General features: G+C 40.0%; 1 protein-coding gene across 2 annotated transcripts in view; it reads left to right on the top strand.

Annotated features, from left to right (window-relative positions):
- Positions 1 to 19,913, top strand: part of ccdc126 (coiled-coil domain containing 126) — a 101,357-nt gene that overhangs the window by 34,772 nt on the left and 46,672 nt on the right. For both annotated transcript variants that reach the window (XM_033046438.1, XM_033046437.1), the window contains exons 4-7: positions 3,441 to 3,608; positions 11,265 to 11,329; positions 14,946 to 15,035; positions 18,460 to 18,531. In XM_033046438.1, coding sequence (XP_032902329.1) covers positions 3,441 to 3,608; positions 11,265 to 11,329; positions 14,946 to 15,035; positions 18,460 to 18,531 — 395 coding nt within the window. The remainder of the gene's footprint in view (positions 1 to 3,440; positions 3,609 to 11,264; positions 11,330 to 14,945; positions 15,036 to 18,459; positions 18,532 to 19,913) is intronic.

Raw genomic sequence — 19,913 nt, 5'->3', positions numbered from 1 at the left:
TAATGTTAACAGATATTTGCAATATCTCCACACATATGCTCCTCATTCATGCTAACTATTGGCAGGCCTACAATACAGTCCCATCAAAATGATTGTTCCTTTCCTACTTTTAAATTCTACCAATATTGCTCCATTGGACAATACCTCAAAACTATTCTCTCTGAGCACTTTTATTCTATCCTCTCCAATTAAACGGCACTCCTCCTCCCCCACCCATCCTTAACTGCATCTCTTATCAGGCCTGTAGCATCTACGCCCTGGAGTGTTGAGTTGCTGGGCCTGCCCTCCTTTCAGCCATGTTTCTGTTATGGTGATGATATTCCCATCCCCCAAGTCTCTAGCATTGAAATAAATAGTTTAAACCACCAACCTTCCTCTTTCTTTACTGCGCACCTGCCTCTCCTTCCTGCTAAACCTGTTCCCTTTTGACTACAGTATTTGACTCGTACTTTCTCATCTGCCTCCTTTCTTCTCTGGATCCCTCCGCCCCACCGATGTATTTCAAACCCTCCCGCGAAGTCCCATCATATCTTCCTCCCAAGAAATTGATCCCCCTCCAGTTCAGATGCAACCCATCCCTTCTGTACACCATCAATAACAACAACATGGGTTGCAAAAGAGGCTTAGGTGCTGCAGAGTGAATGCAGGGAGGTAGGAAAGGGGTCAAAAAGCAGGACCTTGAGAGTGGTAATCCCAGTGCCACCTGCTAGTGAGTGCAGGAATAGAAGGATAGGCCAGATGAATATGTGTTTGAGGAGCTGGTTTAGGGGGCGTGGAGTCAGTTTTTTGTCCCACATGAGAGCCTTGAGTTATGGGGGGGACAGTTAGGTGGAGCCAAGACCAAGATCATATCAGCTATGACCTTATTCAATGGTCTCAACTTATGACCTTATTCAACCGCCTCAGCTTCTCCACTCCCCTGTCTCACTCTAACCTCTCCCCCAAGAACGTACTGCCATTGACTCACTCCGCAACAACCCAGATTGGGTTATCAAACCCGCCGACAATGGAGGGGCCGTGGTAGTCTGGCGCGTTGATCTCTACAAAGCTGAGGCCACGTGCCAACTCTCGGATACCTCCTCCTACTTACCCCTGGACCATGACCCCACTGTCGAGCACCAGGCCACTATCTCTAGCACCATCACTGACTTCATCAACTCCGGCTCCTTGCCCCCCCAAGCCTCCAAACTCATCGTTCCCCAGCCTCGCACGGCCCGATTTTACCTTCTCCCCAAAATCCACAAACCTGACGGTCCTGGTAGACCCATTGTCTCTGCCTGTTCATGCCTTACCGAACTTATTTCCATGTACCTCAACTCCATCCTATCCCCCCTGGTTAATTCCCTCCCGACCTATGTTCAAGACACCTCAGACACTCTCCGACACCTCAGACACTCTCCATTCTCTAGGCCCCCATCATCTCATCTTCACCATGGACGTCCAGTCACTCTACACCTCCATCCCCCACCAGGATGGTCTCAAAGCCCTCCGGTTCTTCCTCGACTGGAGAATCAACCTATACCTATCCACTGATACTCTCCTCCGCCTAGCGGAGTTGGTCCTTACCCTTAATAACTTCTCTTTTGACTCCTCCCATTTCCTCCAAACACAAGGTATAGCTATTGGCACGCGCATGGGCCCCAGCTATGCCTGCCTCTATGTAGGGTACGTCGAACAATCCTTGTTCGAGACGTACCAGGGCCCCATCCCCGACCTCTACCTCCGCTACATCGACGATTGCATTAGTGCTACCTCCTGCGCCCACACACAACTCACTAACTTCATCAACTTCGCCACTAACTTCTATCCGGCACTCAAATACACCTGGACCATTTCCGACACTTCCCTACCATTTCTTGACCTCACTATCTCCATCGCAGGTGATAGACATTTGACCGACATCCACTATAAACCCACTGACTCCCATAGCTATCTAGACTACACTTCTTCTCACCCTGCTTCCTGTAAGGACTCCATCCCCTACTCCCAATTCCTCCGTCTACGCCGCATCTGCTTCCAGGACGAGGTGTTCCACACCAGGACATCGGAGATGTCCTCATTCTTCAGGGAACGGGGGTTCCCCTCCCCAACTATAGATGAGGCTCTCACCAGGGTCTCTTCCATACCCCGCAACACTGTTCTCTCTCCCCATCCCCCCCACTCGCAACAAGGGCAGAGTCCCCCTAGTCCTTACCTTCCACCCCACTAGCCGTCACATACAACAAATAGTCCTCCGTCATTTTCGCCACCTCCAACGTGACCCCACCACTCGCCACATCTTCCCATCTCCCCCCCTGTCTGCTTTCCACAAAGACCGCTCCCTCAGTAACCCCCTGGTCAATTCTTCCCTTCCCACCCGCACCACCCCCTCCCCGGGCACTTTCCCTTGCAACCGCAAGAGATGCTACACGTGTTGCTTTACCTCCCCCGTAGACTCCATTCAAGGACCCAAGCAGTCGTTCCAGGTGCGACAGAGGTTTACCTGCACCTCCTCCAACCTCATCTATTGCATCCGCTGCTCTAGATGTCAGCTGATCTACATCGGTGAGACCAAGCGTAGGCTTGGCGATCGTTTCGCCGAACACCTACGCTCGGTCCGCACTAACCAACGTGATCTCCCTGTGGCTCAGCACTTCAACTCCCCCTCCCATTACGAATCCGACCTTTCTGTCCTGGGCCTCCTCCATTGCCACAGTGAGCACCACCGGAAACTGGAGAAGCAGCACCTCATATTCCGCTTCGGCAGTCTGCTTCCCGGTGGCCTGAACATTGACTTCTCCAATTTCCGGTAGCAGCATCTATGGAGCGAAAGAAATAGGTGACGTTTCGGGCCGAAACCCTTCTTCAGACTGATGCAGGGCGGAGGGGGGCAGGAAGAAGAAAGGAAGAGGAGCCAGAGGGCTGAGGGAGAGCTGAGAAGGGGAGGAGACAGGGTTTCGGCCCGAAACGTCACCTATTTCTTTCGCTCCATAGATGCTGCTGCACCCGCTGAGTTTCTCCAGCATTTTTGTGTACCATATCTTTGGGGTTTTGATGTAGATCTGTTCTTGCTCTCCCGAATCTCCCACGACTCGATTGCTCTTCTCAAATTTGCTAACCTTGCCATTCTTGCATCAGGAGAAAGCACAACTCTGTACTTGGCTGATTTGATTTTGGTATAAAAGTGGTGTAACTAAATATTATTTCAGATGGTAGCCACCAAATTAAAGCACCCAAGGCAGTTGTAATTTGCTAGCTGGTGCATCTGAGCAGGACAGTTATATCTTTAACTTTTTATTCCCTTTGGTAAAATTAGCACAAGCATATTTTTAAAGACTTAGGGCAGGATTTTTAAGACATATATTGTCCTGTTGCTTTCATAGAAAATGGGAAATGGTATATGTGGATGGGAATTGAGTGAATAAGATATTAAATGTTTTAAGTTTTTTTTGTTTCCTAAGCTGATCTGAAAAGGACAATTGCTGTCCTACTTGATGATATATTGCAGCGCCTGGGGAAGCTTGAAAACAAAGTGGACGACATGATTGCAAGCCGCTTGACAAATAACACCAACAGTACCAACAGCAATTCGATGTCTGCAGGTGCCAGTAAACAAATGAATAATCAAGGTAGTATTAGATAGCAAGTCTGCACAGGGATAAGAAAATGGAATCCTGTTTTCAGTTCCCCTCCTGGTTTAGTGACCTCCATATCCTATAGAGCTTTTCGGAAGGTTTCATTGAAGCATTTGTCCAGTTGAAATGCCGAAATACTTGGTGCTCTGTACAATCTCGATTACTGTTGGGATTGGAATGCAGTGTTTCATCTTAAACTAAAAAAAAGGCAATGTAATACTGAGACTGGTACACATGAATGGAAATCCTTGCCCCCCGGGCCATTGCAGATTCTAGTTGGCTGGATTTTAAACAGGGCTCTTCGTCGGAAAAGGAACTCCGATACATGAAAGAGGATTGAAGTCTTTAGGCAGTAGAGGTAGACACTTGTATTATTATAAATATTCCTATAAATATGTACTTACAATTATTACATCTTCACTGTTTATTCAAAAATATTGTTACTGTTTAAAATCCATTGTTAGTGCACTGAACCTAGCATGTTGACATAACTCGATCATTGTTAAATGTTAAATAATGGATCAGTAATAATATGTTTCAGAATACCACACTCCTAGAATGGCATACAGTTATAAAGGGGGACGATAATGATTTCACTATTAAAATAGCTCCACCTTCTATGCCATCTGTCCCCAAGTTATATTTGCACTGGTGACCTCGTAGCTGCAAAGATATTGTAACATATAGTGAATGTAATGTACAATCTTGGGTTATTGCAGATATTTTCAAATAGATAACCCCAGAGAAATACCTGATAATGAAATTAATTCATGAAATCCTGGACAAATAGTTTTATTATGCTTCAACAAATTTTGAGGTGACGAGGGTACCTAGATTATAACCATTATCTTTCTGTACCTGTTGGCACCTGCACAGACCTTCTGACTACTAGATCTAATTTTGGTTCCTATTTTAACAGAACAGTAACACTGCTTGTCCGTAAATGCTATGCAAATTCACCTTGTATATGTGTACTTCTGGTTCATAAGGTTATTATTGAAAACAGACTTCAATGTGCTCTCTCCCTGGTGTAATTAAAGCTGCAGTACAAATAGCAAAACATGTTTTGACTTTATCATTATCATCAGAGGGGCAGTGAGCATTACATCCAACAGTAATGATCAAAGAAAGCTTGTGAGCACGCATTAATAAAACATATTTTGAACAGGGGGAAATCTGTAAATAGATTTTAGTGTAATTTATTTGTCAGAAGCTGTGCGCTGCACAAAAAAAATTGCACAGTTGACTAACTTAAAATGTTTCCTATACAGTACTGCAGATTTAAGGGTAATATACTTAATATTATTCTGTTCTATCGAACTTGTTATACCGCTGAGCAATAAACTTTATTTTTGGAGGCTTTGGTATGCAAATGCTTAGTGGCTTGCTGCTTTATGTGAGTGTTCCTTTATTCATGCTGCCAATTTGTCTTACAAAGTAGTGGAAAAACATACAGAATGAATTGCACAGTATTGTATCTGTTATGCAGTTTTACACTGTTACTGCACATATCGAATACCTTTCTCTCGGTCTGGTTACAGCAAGAGGCTGTCATACCAACCCTTTGCCTCCCATTCTTGGGCCGTGTAGCTCAAATAGCTTGAGGTGAGCCCTACGTTAAGAAATATGGAACAAATTTAATGCAGATTTTGGTGAACCTAAGCTAGTGGCACAAAACTCTCAAAATGACAGTATTACTCAGGAACGGAATAAGAATGGGTGGAAAAGAAATCAAGTCTTTGTGGAGAAGGGTAACCATCCCAATGTAACAACGGCATGAAGGATGAATTATTCTACAGTGCCCTCCATAATGTTTGGGACAAAGACCCATCATTTATTTATTTGCCTCTGTACTCCACAATTTGAGTTTTTGAATAGAAATTATCACATGTGGTTAAAGTGCACATTCTCAGATTTTAATAAAGGGTATTTTTATACATTTTGGTTTCACCATGAAGAAATTACAGCAGTGTTTATACAGTCTTCTGCGTTTCAGGGCACCATAATGTTTGGGACACAGCAATGTCATGTAAATGCAAGTAGTTATGTTTAGTATTTTGTTGTCTATCATTGCATGCAATGACTGCTTGAAGTCTGCAGTTCATGGACATCACCAGTTGCTGGGTGTCTTCTCTGGTGATGCTCTGCCGGGCCTGTATTGCCGCCATCTTTAGCTTATGCTTGTTTTGGGGGCTAGTCCCCTTCAGTTTTCTCTTCAGCATATAAAAGGCATGCTCAATTGGGTTCAGATCGGGTGATTGACTTGACCACTCAAGAATTGACCATTTTTTGGCTTTGAAAACCTCCTTTGTAGCTTTAGCAGTATGTTTGGGATCATTGTATTGCTGTAGAATTAACTGCCGGCCAATGAGATTTGAGGCATTTGTTTGATGTGTCTATAAACTTCAGAATTCATTATGCTACTACTATTAGCAGTTGTATCATCAATGAAGATAAGTGAGCCAGTACCTTCAGCAGCCATACATGCCCAGGCCATAACACCCCCACCACCGTGTTTCACAGATGAGGTGATATGCTTTGGATCTTGGGCAGTTCCTTCTCTCCTCCATACTTTGCTCTTGCCATCGCTCTGATATAAGTTAATCTTCGTCTCATCTGTCCACAAGACCTTTTTCCAAAACTGTGGTTGCTCTTTTAAGTTCTTCTTGGCAAACTGTAACCCGGCCATCCTATTTTTGAGGCTAACCAGTGGTTTGCATCTTGCAGTGTAGTCTCTGTATTTCTGTTCATGAAGTCTTCTGCGGACAGTGGTCATTGACAAATGCACACCTGACTCCTGAAGAGTGTTTCTGATCTGTCGGACAGGTGTTTGGCGATTTTTCTTTATTATAGAGAGAATTCTTCTGCCATCAGCTGTGGAGGTATTCCTTGGCCTGCCAGTCCCTTTGTGATTAATAAGCTCACCAGTGCTCTCTTTCTTCTTAATGATGTTCCAAACAGTTGATTTTGGTAAGCCTAAGGTTTGACTGATGTCTCTAACAGTTTTATCCTTGTTTCTCAGTCTCATAATGGCTTCTTTGACTTTCATTGGCACAACTTTGGTCCTCATGTTGATAAACAGCAATAAAAGTTTCCAAAGGTGATGGAAAGACTGGAGGAGACTAGGTGCTGAGAGCTCTCTTATACCTGCATTAAGGAGTTATTTAAACACACCTGAGCAATTAAAAACAACTGTGAGGCCATGTGTCCCAAACATTTTGGTGCCCTGAAAAGGGGGGTCTATCTATAAACACTGCTGTAATTTCTACATGATGAAACCAAAATGTATAAAAATGGCCTTTAATAAAATCTGCCAATGTGCACTTTATTCACATGTTTTTTTTCTATTACAAATCTCAAATTATGGAGTACAGAGGCAAATAAATAAATGATGAGTCTTTGTCCCAAACATTATGGAGGGCACTGTATATCTCACATTGAAATGCTTCACATTCAATGCAAAAGGGAACATTTTATTCTCAAAGACAGTTTCAAGATGAAAGCTAACCAATGCTTTCCTTTAAACTTAAACACAGTATTTCTAATATAATTGCCGTGTTTTATTTTCAGATTGATTTGCAGGCAAAAGTTACACTTACAAACTACTTACACCTTTGACTAAACTCAATTTTTTGTTCCTTTTAATATGTGGTTTTGCTTGAGAAGGAATTCAGATAATTTTCTCAGTTTTTACTCTTGACATGATTTAAGGGTGTTATCTCAAAAGATTCAAACATGATCAGAATTTAGAAGAAAATATAATTCAATGGACTAGGATAATGTGAAAAGTGAATTTAATCATATAGACTGCACTTCATTCCAAATTATAATTTCTTATGTCCAGTAAAACATTAAGTCTCTGTGTGAAATATAAACAAAATAGAAAATACAGATCTTAAATCTATCTTGTCGTTAATGCAAAATTATGCTGTATCAAGTAGACAATTGTGTTAAATCCATTTTTTCCCCAACTCCATGAGTCATTTAACACTGTTTATTCTGGTATTGAATTTAAAGGACACTATGGATGGCATGCCTATTCAAGTTTCCAAAATTCCAGCCTGTTCAATAACAAACAAGTGAAATTGCACCAAAAGAACCACCCATTTTCTGTTCTGCATATTAAATAATTTGGATATTAATAATTGGATATAATTTGGAAGCAGTTGGCTGCTTTTCTTAAAAATTAACAGAGAACACTACTAACTTTGTGCAATGATTTTTGCTATTCACTTCATATTATAAATATTTGTGCCACTGCTGGGTTAACTAGTATTTCTTGCAATTTGCATAGCAGTAAAGTCACCTCTAAGAATGGTAAAAATCAATTTGAAAAATAAAATCAAGAGATAGTAAACCTTTTGGAGAATTGAAAAATATCAGAAATTATAATTTGCCTTGTCGGCTTGTTTATTTAAAAAAAAGGTGTTAAGCAAAGTAATGTGCCACTGCAAAGCTTACCCATTGTCGTGTGATATTGTTTCTCGAGCTTTGTGTTTGCAAAATTTAATAAAGTTCACCTTCAAAGGCTTCCAGTGCTATATTTTGCTTTTCAGATTTGTCTAGTTCTTTCATCCAAAGTTCTTATTTTCACTGGACGGGGATTCTTTTCTGCTTTTTAATGCATTTTTCTTGGCCTCTTTCCTTTTGCTTACACAATGCCTGGTGCCAACAGAAATGCTTTTTCAAATACATTTGACTGCATTTAATTGAGGTATGATGTACATTGCTCAATTCAAAAGAAGATATGAGGAATGACCGCAACAAAAATGCATAGACTACACAATCTAGTGCAAATACCCAGGGTTATAATCTTTTAAGGGGATTATTCTCACATCATAGATCAGCATTTGAAACAGGGTTATGGAAAGAAGTTGGAAGTATTTTGAATTGTTCTCACTAAAGGCTAGTAAGGACAGGGTTGGGTCCACAGTGCGGTTTAAATAATCTAACAAAAGAAAGGCTCATTAAATCAGTTCTGGTAAGACTGGAATTATTAAAAGTAAATCGTTTTTCAATGGTAAGCATAAGTCATTTTTGCTTTCGATACAAACATTCCATATTTTTCTATGAACCAATACAAAGCTCTGGATTAAAAGCAGACTGACAATACAGTTGGTATTCTTTTATTTAGGTTAATTGACTGTCCATTCAAACAGATTTGTGTTGAAAACCAATGTACATTTCCATAGTACTTGCATCATGATTAAGTACAGATAGACATATTTATGCTGCATAATTATAGGTTTACAACAGCAAATCTGTGATAAAGTACCATTGAAATAACTTTATATTTTATCAATCTGAGCTATTAGTTTTTTCAATGATGCCTCTGTAATGTCCCAACTTGGCAATTTTGACAATGTCAGTTTCAATGACTAGTCAATAGAAAGCATGCAACAGGAAAAATTAAAATGCCCAATAAAAGAAAAAGTACTGGAACAGCTTAGCAGACCACGAGGCATTTGTGGAGAGAACACAGAACTAATGTTTCAATGATTTTTCATCAGAACATTTCACAAGGTTCAAATAGCTATTATTTCACCACAGCATTGTATCAACAGTCCTTGCCAGCAACAGCCATGAATGAATTACAGAAAGTAACTTTTGCAATGAAATGTCAATCAGTACTATACTTCATCAGAATATTGTTTAGTATTCTACTTCATGTTCCGGAATGGAACTTGAGCTCTGCATTTTTTAAATATAAAACAAGGCCTGATCACATTGTGATGGTTACACATTCACCATGCTTTACAGCACAAAAGTACTGAAGGAGTCACCCAACCAATGAAAATTCATTTGATTAACTAATGGAATAATATCAATTACCAAAGTGCTGCTTATTGTCCAAATTCAGGTTTGTGAAATTATGAGTATGGGAGGTCCATTGTGTTATAAAATATTTTCATAGACTCCTTGCCATGTTCTAGTGTAATCAGTTTTCAACATGTCTCATTTTCGGAAAGTTACACTCATAAAGCCTCTCAATTCCAATTAGAAACCATCAACATCTGTTAGAGAAGATGTTACATTATTATAATACATTAAAACAAAGCAGTTTGAAAAAATCAAGTTAATAGACAATAGGTGCAGGAGTAGGCCATTTGGCCCTTCGAGCCACACCGCCATTCTATGTGATCATGGCTGATCATCCCCAATCAGTACCCCGTTCCTGCCTTCTCCCCATATCTCCTGACTACGCTATTTTTAAGAGCCCTATCTAGCTCTCTCTTGAAAGCATCCAGAGAACCTGCCTCCATGCCACAGACTCACCACTCTGTGAGAAAAAATGTTTCCTCGTCTCCGTTCTAAATGGCTTACTCCTTATTCCGAAACTGGCCCCTGGTTCTGGACTCCCCCAATGAGGCTAAGTCAATGCAGTTTTGTGTAAGGAAAATTATTGCAAGGAGTTGTTTGAAGAAATATCATCTGCTGAATTAAAGAGATAAAATGGTGGATGTAGATTTCAATAAACTTGATAAAGTAGAAATGGAACTGCAGATGCTGGTTTGCACAAAATGACACAAAGTGCTGGAGTAGCTCAGCATGTCAGAGTGCATCTCTGGAGAATGTGGATAGGTGACATTTCGGGTCCGGCCCATTCCCCTATTTGGATACAGGTGTTGTAGCTACGTTTACTGCAGTTTACGTATGACAAAAGGTTGGGCAATCAAAGCTCATGTCTTCTCAAGTTTAAAAAGGTGAGAGACTTGATAATGAAGGATCCGGTGAATATGGAGATGTTTCTTGACATGGGAGAATATAAAACTAGTATTTATTTAATCGGAAAAATAAGCAATCGCCCAATTGACACAGAAATGAGGCCTAATTATTTCCTCTCATTGCAACTCCTTTCCTCAAAAGATGATGAAATCAAAGTGTGTGAGCATTTTAAGAAAGTCGTAAGGAGCAATTAACAGTAGATGATAATGTGCAGTTAATGTTGCAAGATAAATAATGAATGATATGTCCATTCTCTGTGATGATTTAGTGTATATTTCCAGAGAACAGCAGAGCTATACAGCAAAGATAGTTGTAGAGTCAATCTCCTTTCTGCTTGAGTTTAGCTGGAGAATAGTACAGGTTATAAATCAATCGATATTCCTGAGTCAAAGGAAAAAAATTTGAATTTCTGAGCTGGCTTGTCCTTAAGTAATTAAAATAAATAACTGATCTCAGTAAAAGTATTGAGGCTGCAGTACTGGAGAGTATCCACTGGGTGCAAAATATTTCATTTGCGTCAACACAACTTACATTTTGAATTATTTTTTTAACGTTTCCATGTAGCAAGGCTATACTGTATGTAATGTGGCTCCCTATATCTGGACCAGCTTATTTGGATTTAAAGTATACTCACTATTCATAGTTCATTATTGCAAATAGGTGTTGCATGGTGGATGCCATGTTATGATTTTTAGGCATGTTACAGAAAAACATTAATGGAAACAGATTTTTAGGTTTATGTATTTTATTATGTAGGAAGTTATCATCGGTGAGTAGAGATGACGTTACCAGGTACCCGAATGCATAAAGGAAGCATCAAAAATAAAACATAATCACTGCATAAGAATAAAACCATGAATGTTTTACTGTGCAACGTCTTGTTGAATAATTTTGCTGTTAACTTAATAAACTTTATTATTGCAGAGTTTTCAGATTTGTGTGCTTTAACATCATTAGATGGTTTTCCATATTGTGAAGGTAAAATTAAGGTGAGAAAATTAAGTAATTATCTTTTCCTCTTCGCAGTTAGATTTAGCTCTTAGGAGTTAGGGCTAAAGGAATCAAGGGATATGGGGGTGGGGGGGGAAGCAGGAACGGGATACTGATTTTCGATGAGCAGCCATGATCATATTGAATGGCAGTGCTGGCTCGAAGGGCCGAATGACCTACTCCTGCACCAACCTTTCTATGTTTCTATGCAAAATGAGTTTACTCTGTTGAATTAGTCTGTTATCCAGTGGAAGTTAGAACTTCAGTTGAGGATCAGCAGTATGCAGTAATTAAAATGAATTCCTTTAAATTTGAATCATTTGTCAGTGCTCGCTGTCTTGGCTCAAATTAAGAATGGTCAATTAGGCAAAGTACTGGAAGACGACCAGTGCCTGGACAACCATGCATTAGCCAAGAATGTAAGAAAGAGGAGAATATATATTGAGTGAATATAATTTAATAATTGAATTTCTACATCTGGTTATTTGTGATATGTTTCCTGTTAGCCCACGAAGAACCTGCAAAGACAATGTGCAAAGCAAGCCGGCCTCATGTCAACCATGTGTGGTCTTAAAGATTGTGATAATAACAAAGAAATTGCACATTTTAAGGATGCACGTTGCTTAAAAAACATAGGTTTCTAGCTTTGTCCATCCGTCCAACTGTGTGAAAGAATAAGCTACAACTAATTATGTTGCTATAACACTTAAACAAAAAAAAGTGAAGTAATCTCCACTTGCCAATATGCATTACATTGGACAACTGTTTTTAGAAGTAGCAAATGGTACAGTATTTAACAGTTAGGAACCCTGATTGAAGCAGGAGTCAGGGTCATGCTAAAGGGACAGTTAAAGAGGTAGGATTTGTATCAGCTTTTTAAGAATTGACTGGGGATAGGTTTTAGAACATAGATTACATAGGGCAAGAGAGTTTTATCGGCAATTAGAATAGAATAGTAGAGATCAAGCAATTTTTCTGTTTCAACCAGTTAACATTTCTTTTGCTACACCATTGACGAGGATCTGCAAAAGGCAGGTAAGAGCTAACTGGCACTCATGGTGCCAAAATATCAACCATACCATGAACATATTCCATATTTCTACATTTCTTATCAACATAGGAGAAGGCCATTCACCCCATTGCATTTAGGAATGGGAATGGCTCTGAGTATTCCTAATGGTGCACTACTCCTGCAAACAAAACTCCCCACGTTCCCTTCAGGCCCACTTTCCCATCCTCATTCGACCACTCATCCACAAACCTGGAGCAAGCTACAGGAGCAAAATTGCTACTAATCAGCACATATTTGGAATATGAGAGGAAATGAGAACACCTGGAGAAAGCCCATGCGATCACATAGAATGTGCTAATAAAGGCAGGGATCAAACAAATGATACTGAAGCTGGCCACGGGAAGTAGTTTGCCAGACCAATGATTGATTTCTCTCATTTCAAGTAACTCTTGTATTCCCTCCCCTCATCCCTCCCCCACCCTAAGCATCCTACCAGTTCCATTGCTCGCATCCTTGTATCCCTCTTGTTATCACACCTTCCCAGCCATTATGGGCTCCACCCATCCTGAGGTCATCTGTTGCCGACCCTGATTTGTTCGGGCCTTTCACCCCCCCCCCCCCCCCCCCTAACCACCATCACCTCGACTTTCAGTCTGAAAAAAGGTTCTGACCTGAGAGATCACCTATTTTTCTCCAGAGATGCTGCCTGTCCTATTGAGTTACTCCAGCATCTTGTGTCTATTTTCCAGTCCTAGTTGGCAAGAAGAGGTGGTGAGCCGATGGCGTAGGACTCTAATGCTTTTTTAAAGTAAAGACTTCAAGACTTTTAATGTGACAGAGATAATACCTTCCCAAGTTAGTGAGGTGTGTATGTTGTCAAAGAAACGTAAGTTATTGGAGTGCCCCTCATAGAAGATAGATACTGAGTGTCATCCCTTTTTTAATATTCTTTGTGGCCCATTGCCCCTGGCTTCACATTGGAGCCTTCACGTTTCCCAGCCTCTGTCTTAGCCCAATGGTCTTAACTCATTTTTGCCACTTGTTTTCTTTCCTTCCCTTGCATCACCTGCCAGGATGTCACTTTGGCCAGTTGTTGGGCAAAACTTTGCAAAAAATAATTTCATTAAGGACCTGCCTGTAGGATCATCAGAAGTTTTGCAAAGTTCTTCCATTAATGGTCCATAGCACACACCCAGCTTTTCCATCAAGGTCAGAATATCAATGTGGCTGCACCTTGGTAACTTCTTTATTCCTCTTATTGTTTTATTAAGCATTACATGAAACATGAATAATTTAAAATGTATGCACATTTTGGTGGGAGCTGAACGAAGGCAGAGGCAAACACAGACAGTACGTCAGAGAAATATAAACCATGGCAATAGATTGCAGGTTGGGTTTGCAATTCAGCTGTGCATGTTAAGATTCTGCTTGTGGGTTCAAGTTCAGCAATTATCCAGAACGGTGGAAGGGATTAAGAAGCTAATGTACCGTGTTTGTGACAAAAATAGGAGTTCCAATTTAATAACGGCAAGCATTTGAAAGTTCTGATACAGCATGTCCACATTTTGATATCCGGGAATAAATCATGGATGGCAATGAGGCAACAGCGTGGGTTTAGCAGGCATGCACATGAAAGCTGGCTCAACGCTTGCAGACTATTGATATGTGCACATGATGAGGAGCAGGAGAGGACCAAGAATGGATGCACAGTAACTGGCTTTGTTGTGATTAGTGTTTACGAGGATGTTGTCAGGACTGGAGGGTCTGAGCCACAGGCAGAGGTTGAGTAGGCAGGGACTCTATTCACTGGAGTGCAGGAGAATGAGGGGTGATCTTATAGAGGTGTATAAGATCATGAGAGGAATAGATCGGGTGGATGCACAGTCTCTTGCCCAGAGTATGTGGATCGAGGACCAGAGGACATAGGTTTATGATGAAGGGAAAAATAATTAATTGGAATCTGAGGGATAACTTTTTCACGCAAAGGGTGGTGGGTGTGTGGAACAAGCTGCCAGAGGAGATAGTAAAGGCTGGAAATATCCCAATGTTTAATAAACAGTTGGACAGGTCCATATAGGACAGGTTTGGAGGTATATGGACCAAACACATGCAGCTGGGACATTTTGGCCAGTGTGGGCAAGTTTGGCCGAAGAGCCTGTTTACACACTATCACTCTGACTATGACTCTACCAAAGGGAATGTCACCCATGTGGGCCACGGAGGGAGGGGGGAGAGGCTGAGGGGAGGAGGGGGAATGAAAGAAGATGGTGCTGCATAAGCTTGTATAAAGGCACAGAGAAACCAAGGAGGACAAAGAATGAAAATGTCACATGCTATATTACTGATAGGTTTAACCAACTCACTTATGATGGTTTAGGCAAATTCAAACAAGAAAAATGCAGATTTAAAGAGCCGAGCACTTAGCTTGAGAAAATAACATACCATGCAAAATGTTTTTAAATCTTTTGCTGTTGAAATGCATGTATCTTTCTTTTTTTCTTGCATTGCTTAAGATAGACCTGGTGATATTAGCAACCCATGATTGCTTTAAATATTAGCAGAACCCAATGTAATTGTCTTCATCCCATTTATTCTTGCTGCAGTGGTTGAAAGATATGTGGAAGTCTGAATCTTGTTATGCAAACTATGGTGTCAATGGATCCACATGCTCGTTCATTAAATATCTCAGCGAGGTATTTGCAATTCTCTACAGCCATTTATTTTATAATGTAATTAAGTTCTGAAGCTGCTATTGATAGAGTATGTTTTACAAACTATTTTCAGTGTAGATGCAAGTTGCATATGGATCAAAGTTTGCTTTATTTCTTTAATTACGTGCCTTTATAATCAAGAAGATAATCCTTACTTCATGCAATGTCCATCTTTTAACCTGCTGTTAGCATTTCTGTCAGATTGCCAGGGTAGCACAGTTTTCTGCATATCTCTCCTGATCTTTATAGCCAAGGTACAGAAAATAAATTATGTTTAGTGGTTGAGGCAAAATTTAGATCTAAGATGAATAGAAGTACATGAATAAATTATTTAATTCAACTCCAGTATGAATTATGAAAGTAAAGTATGAATTATTTATTTCAAGTCAATTTATCACTATAAGTCATCTTCATTATTTGGTACTGTGTAATATTTTTGAGTGTATATATAAATAAATATGTGTGTGTATATGTGTGTGTGTGTGTGTATGTGTGTGTATGTATATATTAAAATTCAAAGTAATTCCATAGTGAACATATTTAAATAATTTGTTAAAGGATGCACTGTTATGCTACTAGGTATGGCCAATAAATATGGATGCTATCTAATGGTAATGTGAGACAGTTCACAGAAGCACAGATGTTTATGGGGGCCATTTGACCCGTCTTGTCCATTCTGGTTCTGTAAGGGAATCCAACTAATCATCCTCCCCTGATCTTGCACTAGAGCCCTGCAATGTTTCCGTTGACAGTTAGCTGCCCCATTTTGAACACTATAATTGAACCAGTCTCCAGTACTGCCTCTGGTAGAGCATTCCAGATCCTAACTACTCACTGAAAAAAAAATCCACAAGGAAGTCCCTTCTGTTGCTTTTGATTCTTTTGCCAATCACTTTCATTCCATTACCAGACCTATTTTGCTTTGTGCAGTCATCATTTTTGTCATTTAATCTCTACAGCTAAAGACCTCACTTTTGTTCTTTCCTTCCTTTCTTTTTGTTCTCCACTTGGAATATGTTTGATCTCTAATTTTTTTATAGTTTATTGCAGTCTTTATGGCAGCTAATCACATTGGGGTGGCTTTGACCATCAAAATATCAGTCCCAGAGTTTCGCAGCAATCAGGCGAAGTGCACATTAATTTTAACTTGAGTACTTAATGTATTTGTTGGATTCTGGAGATGCCTCCATTGGAAAGAAAGAAAGGAAAATGGATAATGGATATTCCATGGCTCATGCTCAACCTGAGTGTTGTGCCGGCAGTTGCAAAGGCCACAGAACATCAGATGATGAAATAAAGAATACTGTAACAAAAGGTAGTATTGCAAAGCTGGAGGTAGCAGCAGCAATTAGCACACAATGTGATCCTCTCTCCTGGATTCTATGCTGCAGATGGTTTAACCACCACCTCAGATCCGGAAAGATGCGTCAGCAACATATTCATCAATATCCCATGTGCACATTATTACAATTCCCTCAAAGATAGACACAAAAACCTGGAGTAACTCAGCGGGACAGGCATCATCTCTGGAGAGAAGGAATGGGTGACGTTTTGGGTCGAGACCCTTCTTCAGACTCAATCTACGCTCTTAACTTTTATGTGATATGTACTGTACATATTATGGATTGGCTGCAAAAAAACTTGTTGGAAAGTTATAATACTACCTTGTGTTGAGGAATAGGAATGAGATAATGAGATGTACAGGAGCTCACTTCAAGGTGTCATCTATTTTAATTTATCTAAATATCATATCTTCAAGTGCAACCCAAAAACTTCATGTGTATACTACTCCATCCCCACCTCTAACTTTATCTACCCCACCTCCCATTCTTCACCCAATTTTCCTGAATCTTTGCATGCTTCAGTGCCTAAATCTCACTGCTGTGCAATATCATAGCAAGAGTTAGCTACCATTTTTGATATTCAAATGGTTTCATAATAAAAACCGACTTACCCAATTATCAAAGGTAGACAAAAATGCTGGAGAAACTCAGCGAGTGAGGCAACATCTATGGAGCGAAGGAAATGGGCAACGTTTCGAGTCAAGACCCTTCTTCAGACCATCTTGAGTTACTCCAGCGCTTTTGAATGAAACTACAGGCTACTCTGGTGATGCATTAGTTGCTTCTCACCTGCTGTACTACCAGCAATAATTCTGCCAGTGCAACAGAGTCAGTGCACATGCTTATTCTGGGTGGCGTGATTTAGGGTGAAGTTGTTGTGCACAGCAGTCCTCCCAAACAAGTAGCCTGCTCCCTGCCTGGTACGTTTGTGGGTGTCCAACCTAAATACTCCATGTCCACACCACCCAGAAGGCACTCATCCCATCTCCAGGACTTGTCCCCAAGCCTTCAACACTTAACATTTTCAAGTGCTCGGCTTGACACCTCTTCAATAGTGTCAGTGATTCTGCTTCCATCACTCTGGCAGTGCAGTCCAGGTCTCTGGGTTAAATCTCTGGATGAAAAGGTTACCCATCAGATCTCTCTAAATCTCTTGTTCCTTACCCTAATTCCTCATTGCATTCATTGCTGAAAAAGAGAAATGTTTCCTGCAATCTATCCTATCTGTAGCCTTCATTTTTTTTAATACCTCAGTCATGTCCCCCTCTTAACCTCCCCCACTCCAGGGAGAACAGACCTATTCTCTCCGATCTCCCTTCATAAATAAAATGCTCCAACTCAGACAACATCCTGGTGAATCGCCTCTGCATTCTCTTCAGCACTATTGCATCCTTCCTATAGCGCAGTGACTAGAACTGCAAGCTGTACTTCAGCTGAGGTCTGACCAATGTATTATGAAGTTGGAACATAAATCTCTCTGCTCTTATATTCAATGCCCTAACTAATGAAGGCCAGTATCCCATATGCCTTCCTAACCACGTTAGCTACTCATCTTCAAGGACCTTTGGACTTGCATGCCAAGGTCTCTCTTTTCCTCAATACTTCCTAGGACCTTACCATTCATGGTGCATGTCCTGTCCTTGGCAATATTCATTAACACTATAGATTGGGGACCTCGTAATAGAATAGAATGGAAAATAAGTAATTGACTGAAAATGACTTTGCTAACAACAAATTAGAAAGAGGGTTTTCAATCCAGATACTAAACTCGTGCAATTCCCACAATTTAAAAATGAACAAAATCATCTCTATGTTCATCTTTATGGTTTAAGGAAGTGCTGCATTTAAAAAAAAAACAGACTTTCCTACTGCGAGAGAGCATGTAACTTACGGAGTCAACCATCTAGGATAATTCTGATATATTTCCCAACAAGTAATTCTAAAATGAGGGATAGGAACAGATTCTCAATGGAGTCTAACTTTCTTAAACAAGACAACTTTGATTTGTAAAATATTGTGTTTTTGAGCTTTGTACTAATTATTTACGGTTTAACATTTTTCAGGTTGAAAGTTTTTGCCCCTTGCTTCCAGAAAGAATAAAAATGATTGCTGCTGCTATTTCCCTAAAACCTAAGGTGAGAGAGATTGAATTTAACATATATATTACAAACATCATAAATGTTGATTCCAGTTCATGCATATCCTTGATATAAAGTATTCACTTTCCAAAATTCACACAGAAAATTTCTGCTTTCCATGTTAATTTATAAATAAGTAAATGTCTTATATTGTCTAAGTTTAGCTGTGACGTTTATCAAAATTGCTGTTTCGTGTGTTGCATGCAGTGATGATTGCAACTGACTGAATTTTGTTTCTGAATAATTAACATTTTTCTTCATTTAAGCACATAATAAAATGTTATTGAATAAAAGCTTAACTGTATTGATTATTTCAGAAGAAAATACCGAACAATGTAGATTAAAAAAAACTACATTGCTGAAAATCTGAAAAAATAACCAGAAAATGCTGAAAAAACTCAGCAAGTCAGGCAATATCTTTGGAAAGAGATACAGTCAATGTTTTGGGTTTGCGACTCTTCACCAAAGGTGAACAAAGCATTGACAGTTTCTCTTCCCATGGATGCTGCCTGACTTTCTGAAATTTTCCTGCATTTCCTGATAAACTGCTTTCCTGGATAATGTTGCCTGTGGATAATGCCAATGGATTTGTACCTGAACAGTGAGTGTTACTCTGACATTTGAGAAAAAGAGAATTGTAATTGACAAGAAAATACAGGCAAATGTTTTATTTCCAACATGATGTGCCTCATAACGGTGGCAACATTGATTCCTGAGAATTTTACTGGAATCCTGTGAGGAGAAAGAAATAACCAATGAATGTTATTTCATTGTATTTTCAGAGGATATCTGAAAATTGTATTATAATAAATTGGTTAGATTAATTTTGAGTTGTCCTGAAAATAGAAGCACGAAGATAACAAGCAAAGATAAATCCCACATTGCAGTTTGGTGGATAACAGTAACAACAAAATAAAATCATTTGAAGCTGTTGAGCGATACGATTGCTATGAATAATTTGGACCAAGAGAGCAGAATTCATCTTAGAACCTAATTACTTTTTAATATAGGTTGTTGAAGAGTTATGCATATCAGAACACCACAGCAGGGCATTTCTTTCAAGCCCACATGAGGAGGCTGGTTTTATCAACAGGTATGCCAACAAATCATTGGACTGGGAGTTGAAGGAAGGCATCAGACAAATAAAAGTTGAAGTTTTAGTGCTCGCAATATTCAACCTGGACTTCAATGCAAAAATGCTGGTCTTTGTCCAACCATCTCACTATCAAAAACCTCTATTATTTCTGTATTCACCTGTCTCCCGACAGGTTTTGTTGTGCCCCTTCTCTCTTCCAGCTTTCTTCCCCCCCACCCCCGACACCACCACAATCAGTCTGAAGAAGAGTCCCAACCCGAAACGCCATCTATCCATGTTCTCC

This window comes from Amblyraja radiata, chromosome 2, assembly GCF_010909765.2.
Source record: "Amblyraja radiata isolate CabotCenter1 chromosome 2, sAmbRad1.1.pri, whole genome shotgun sequence".
In the NCBI taxonomy this organism is placed as follows: Eukaryota; Metazoa; Chordata; class Chondrichthyes; order Rajiformes; family Rajidae; genus Amblyraja; species Amblyraja radiata.
The sequence above is the reverse complement of the archived record's forward strand: the minus strand, read 5'-3'. Positions and strand labels throughout refer to the sequence as shown.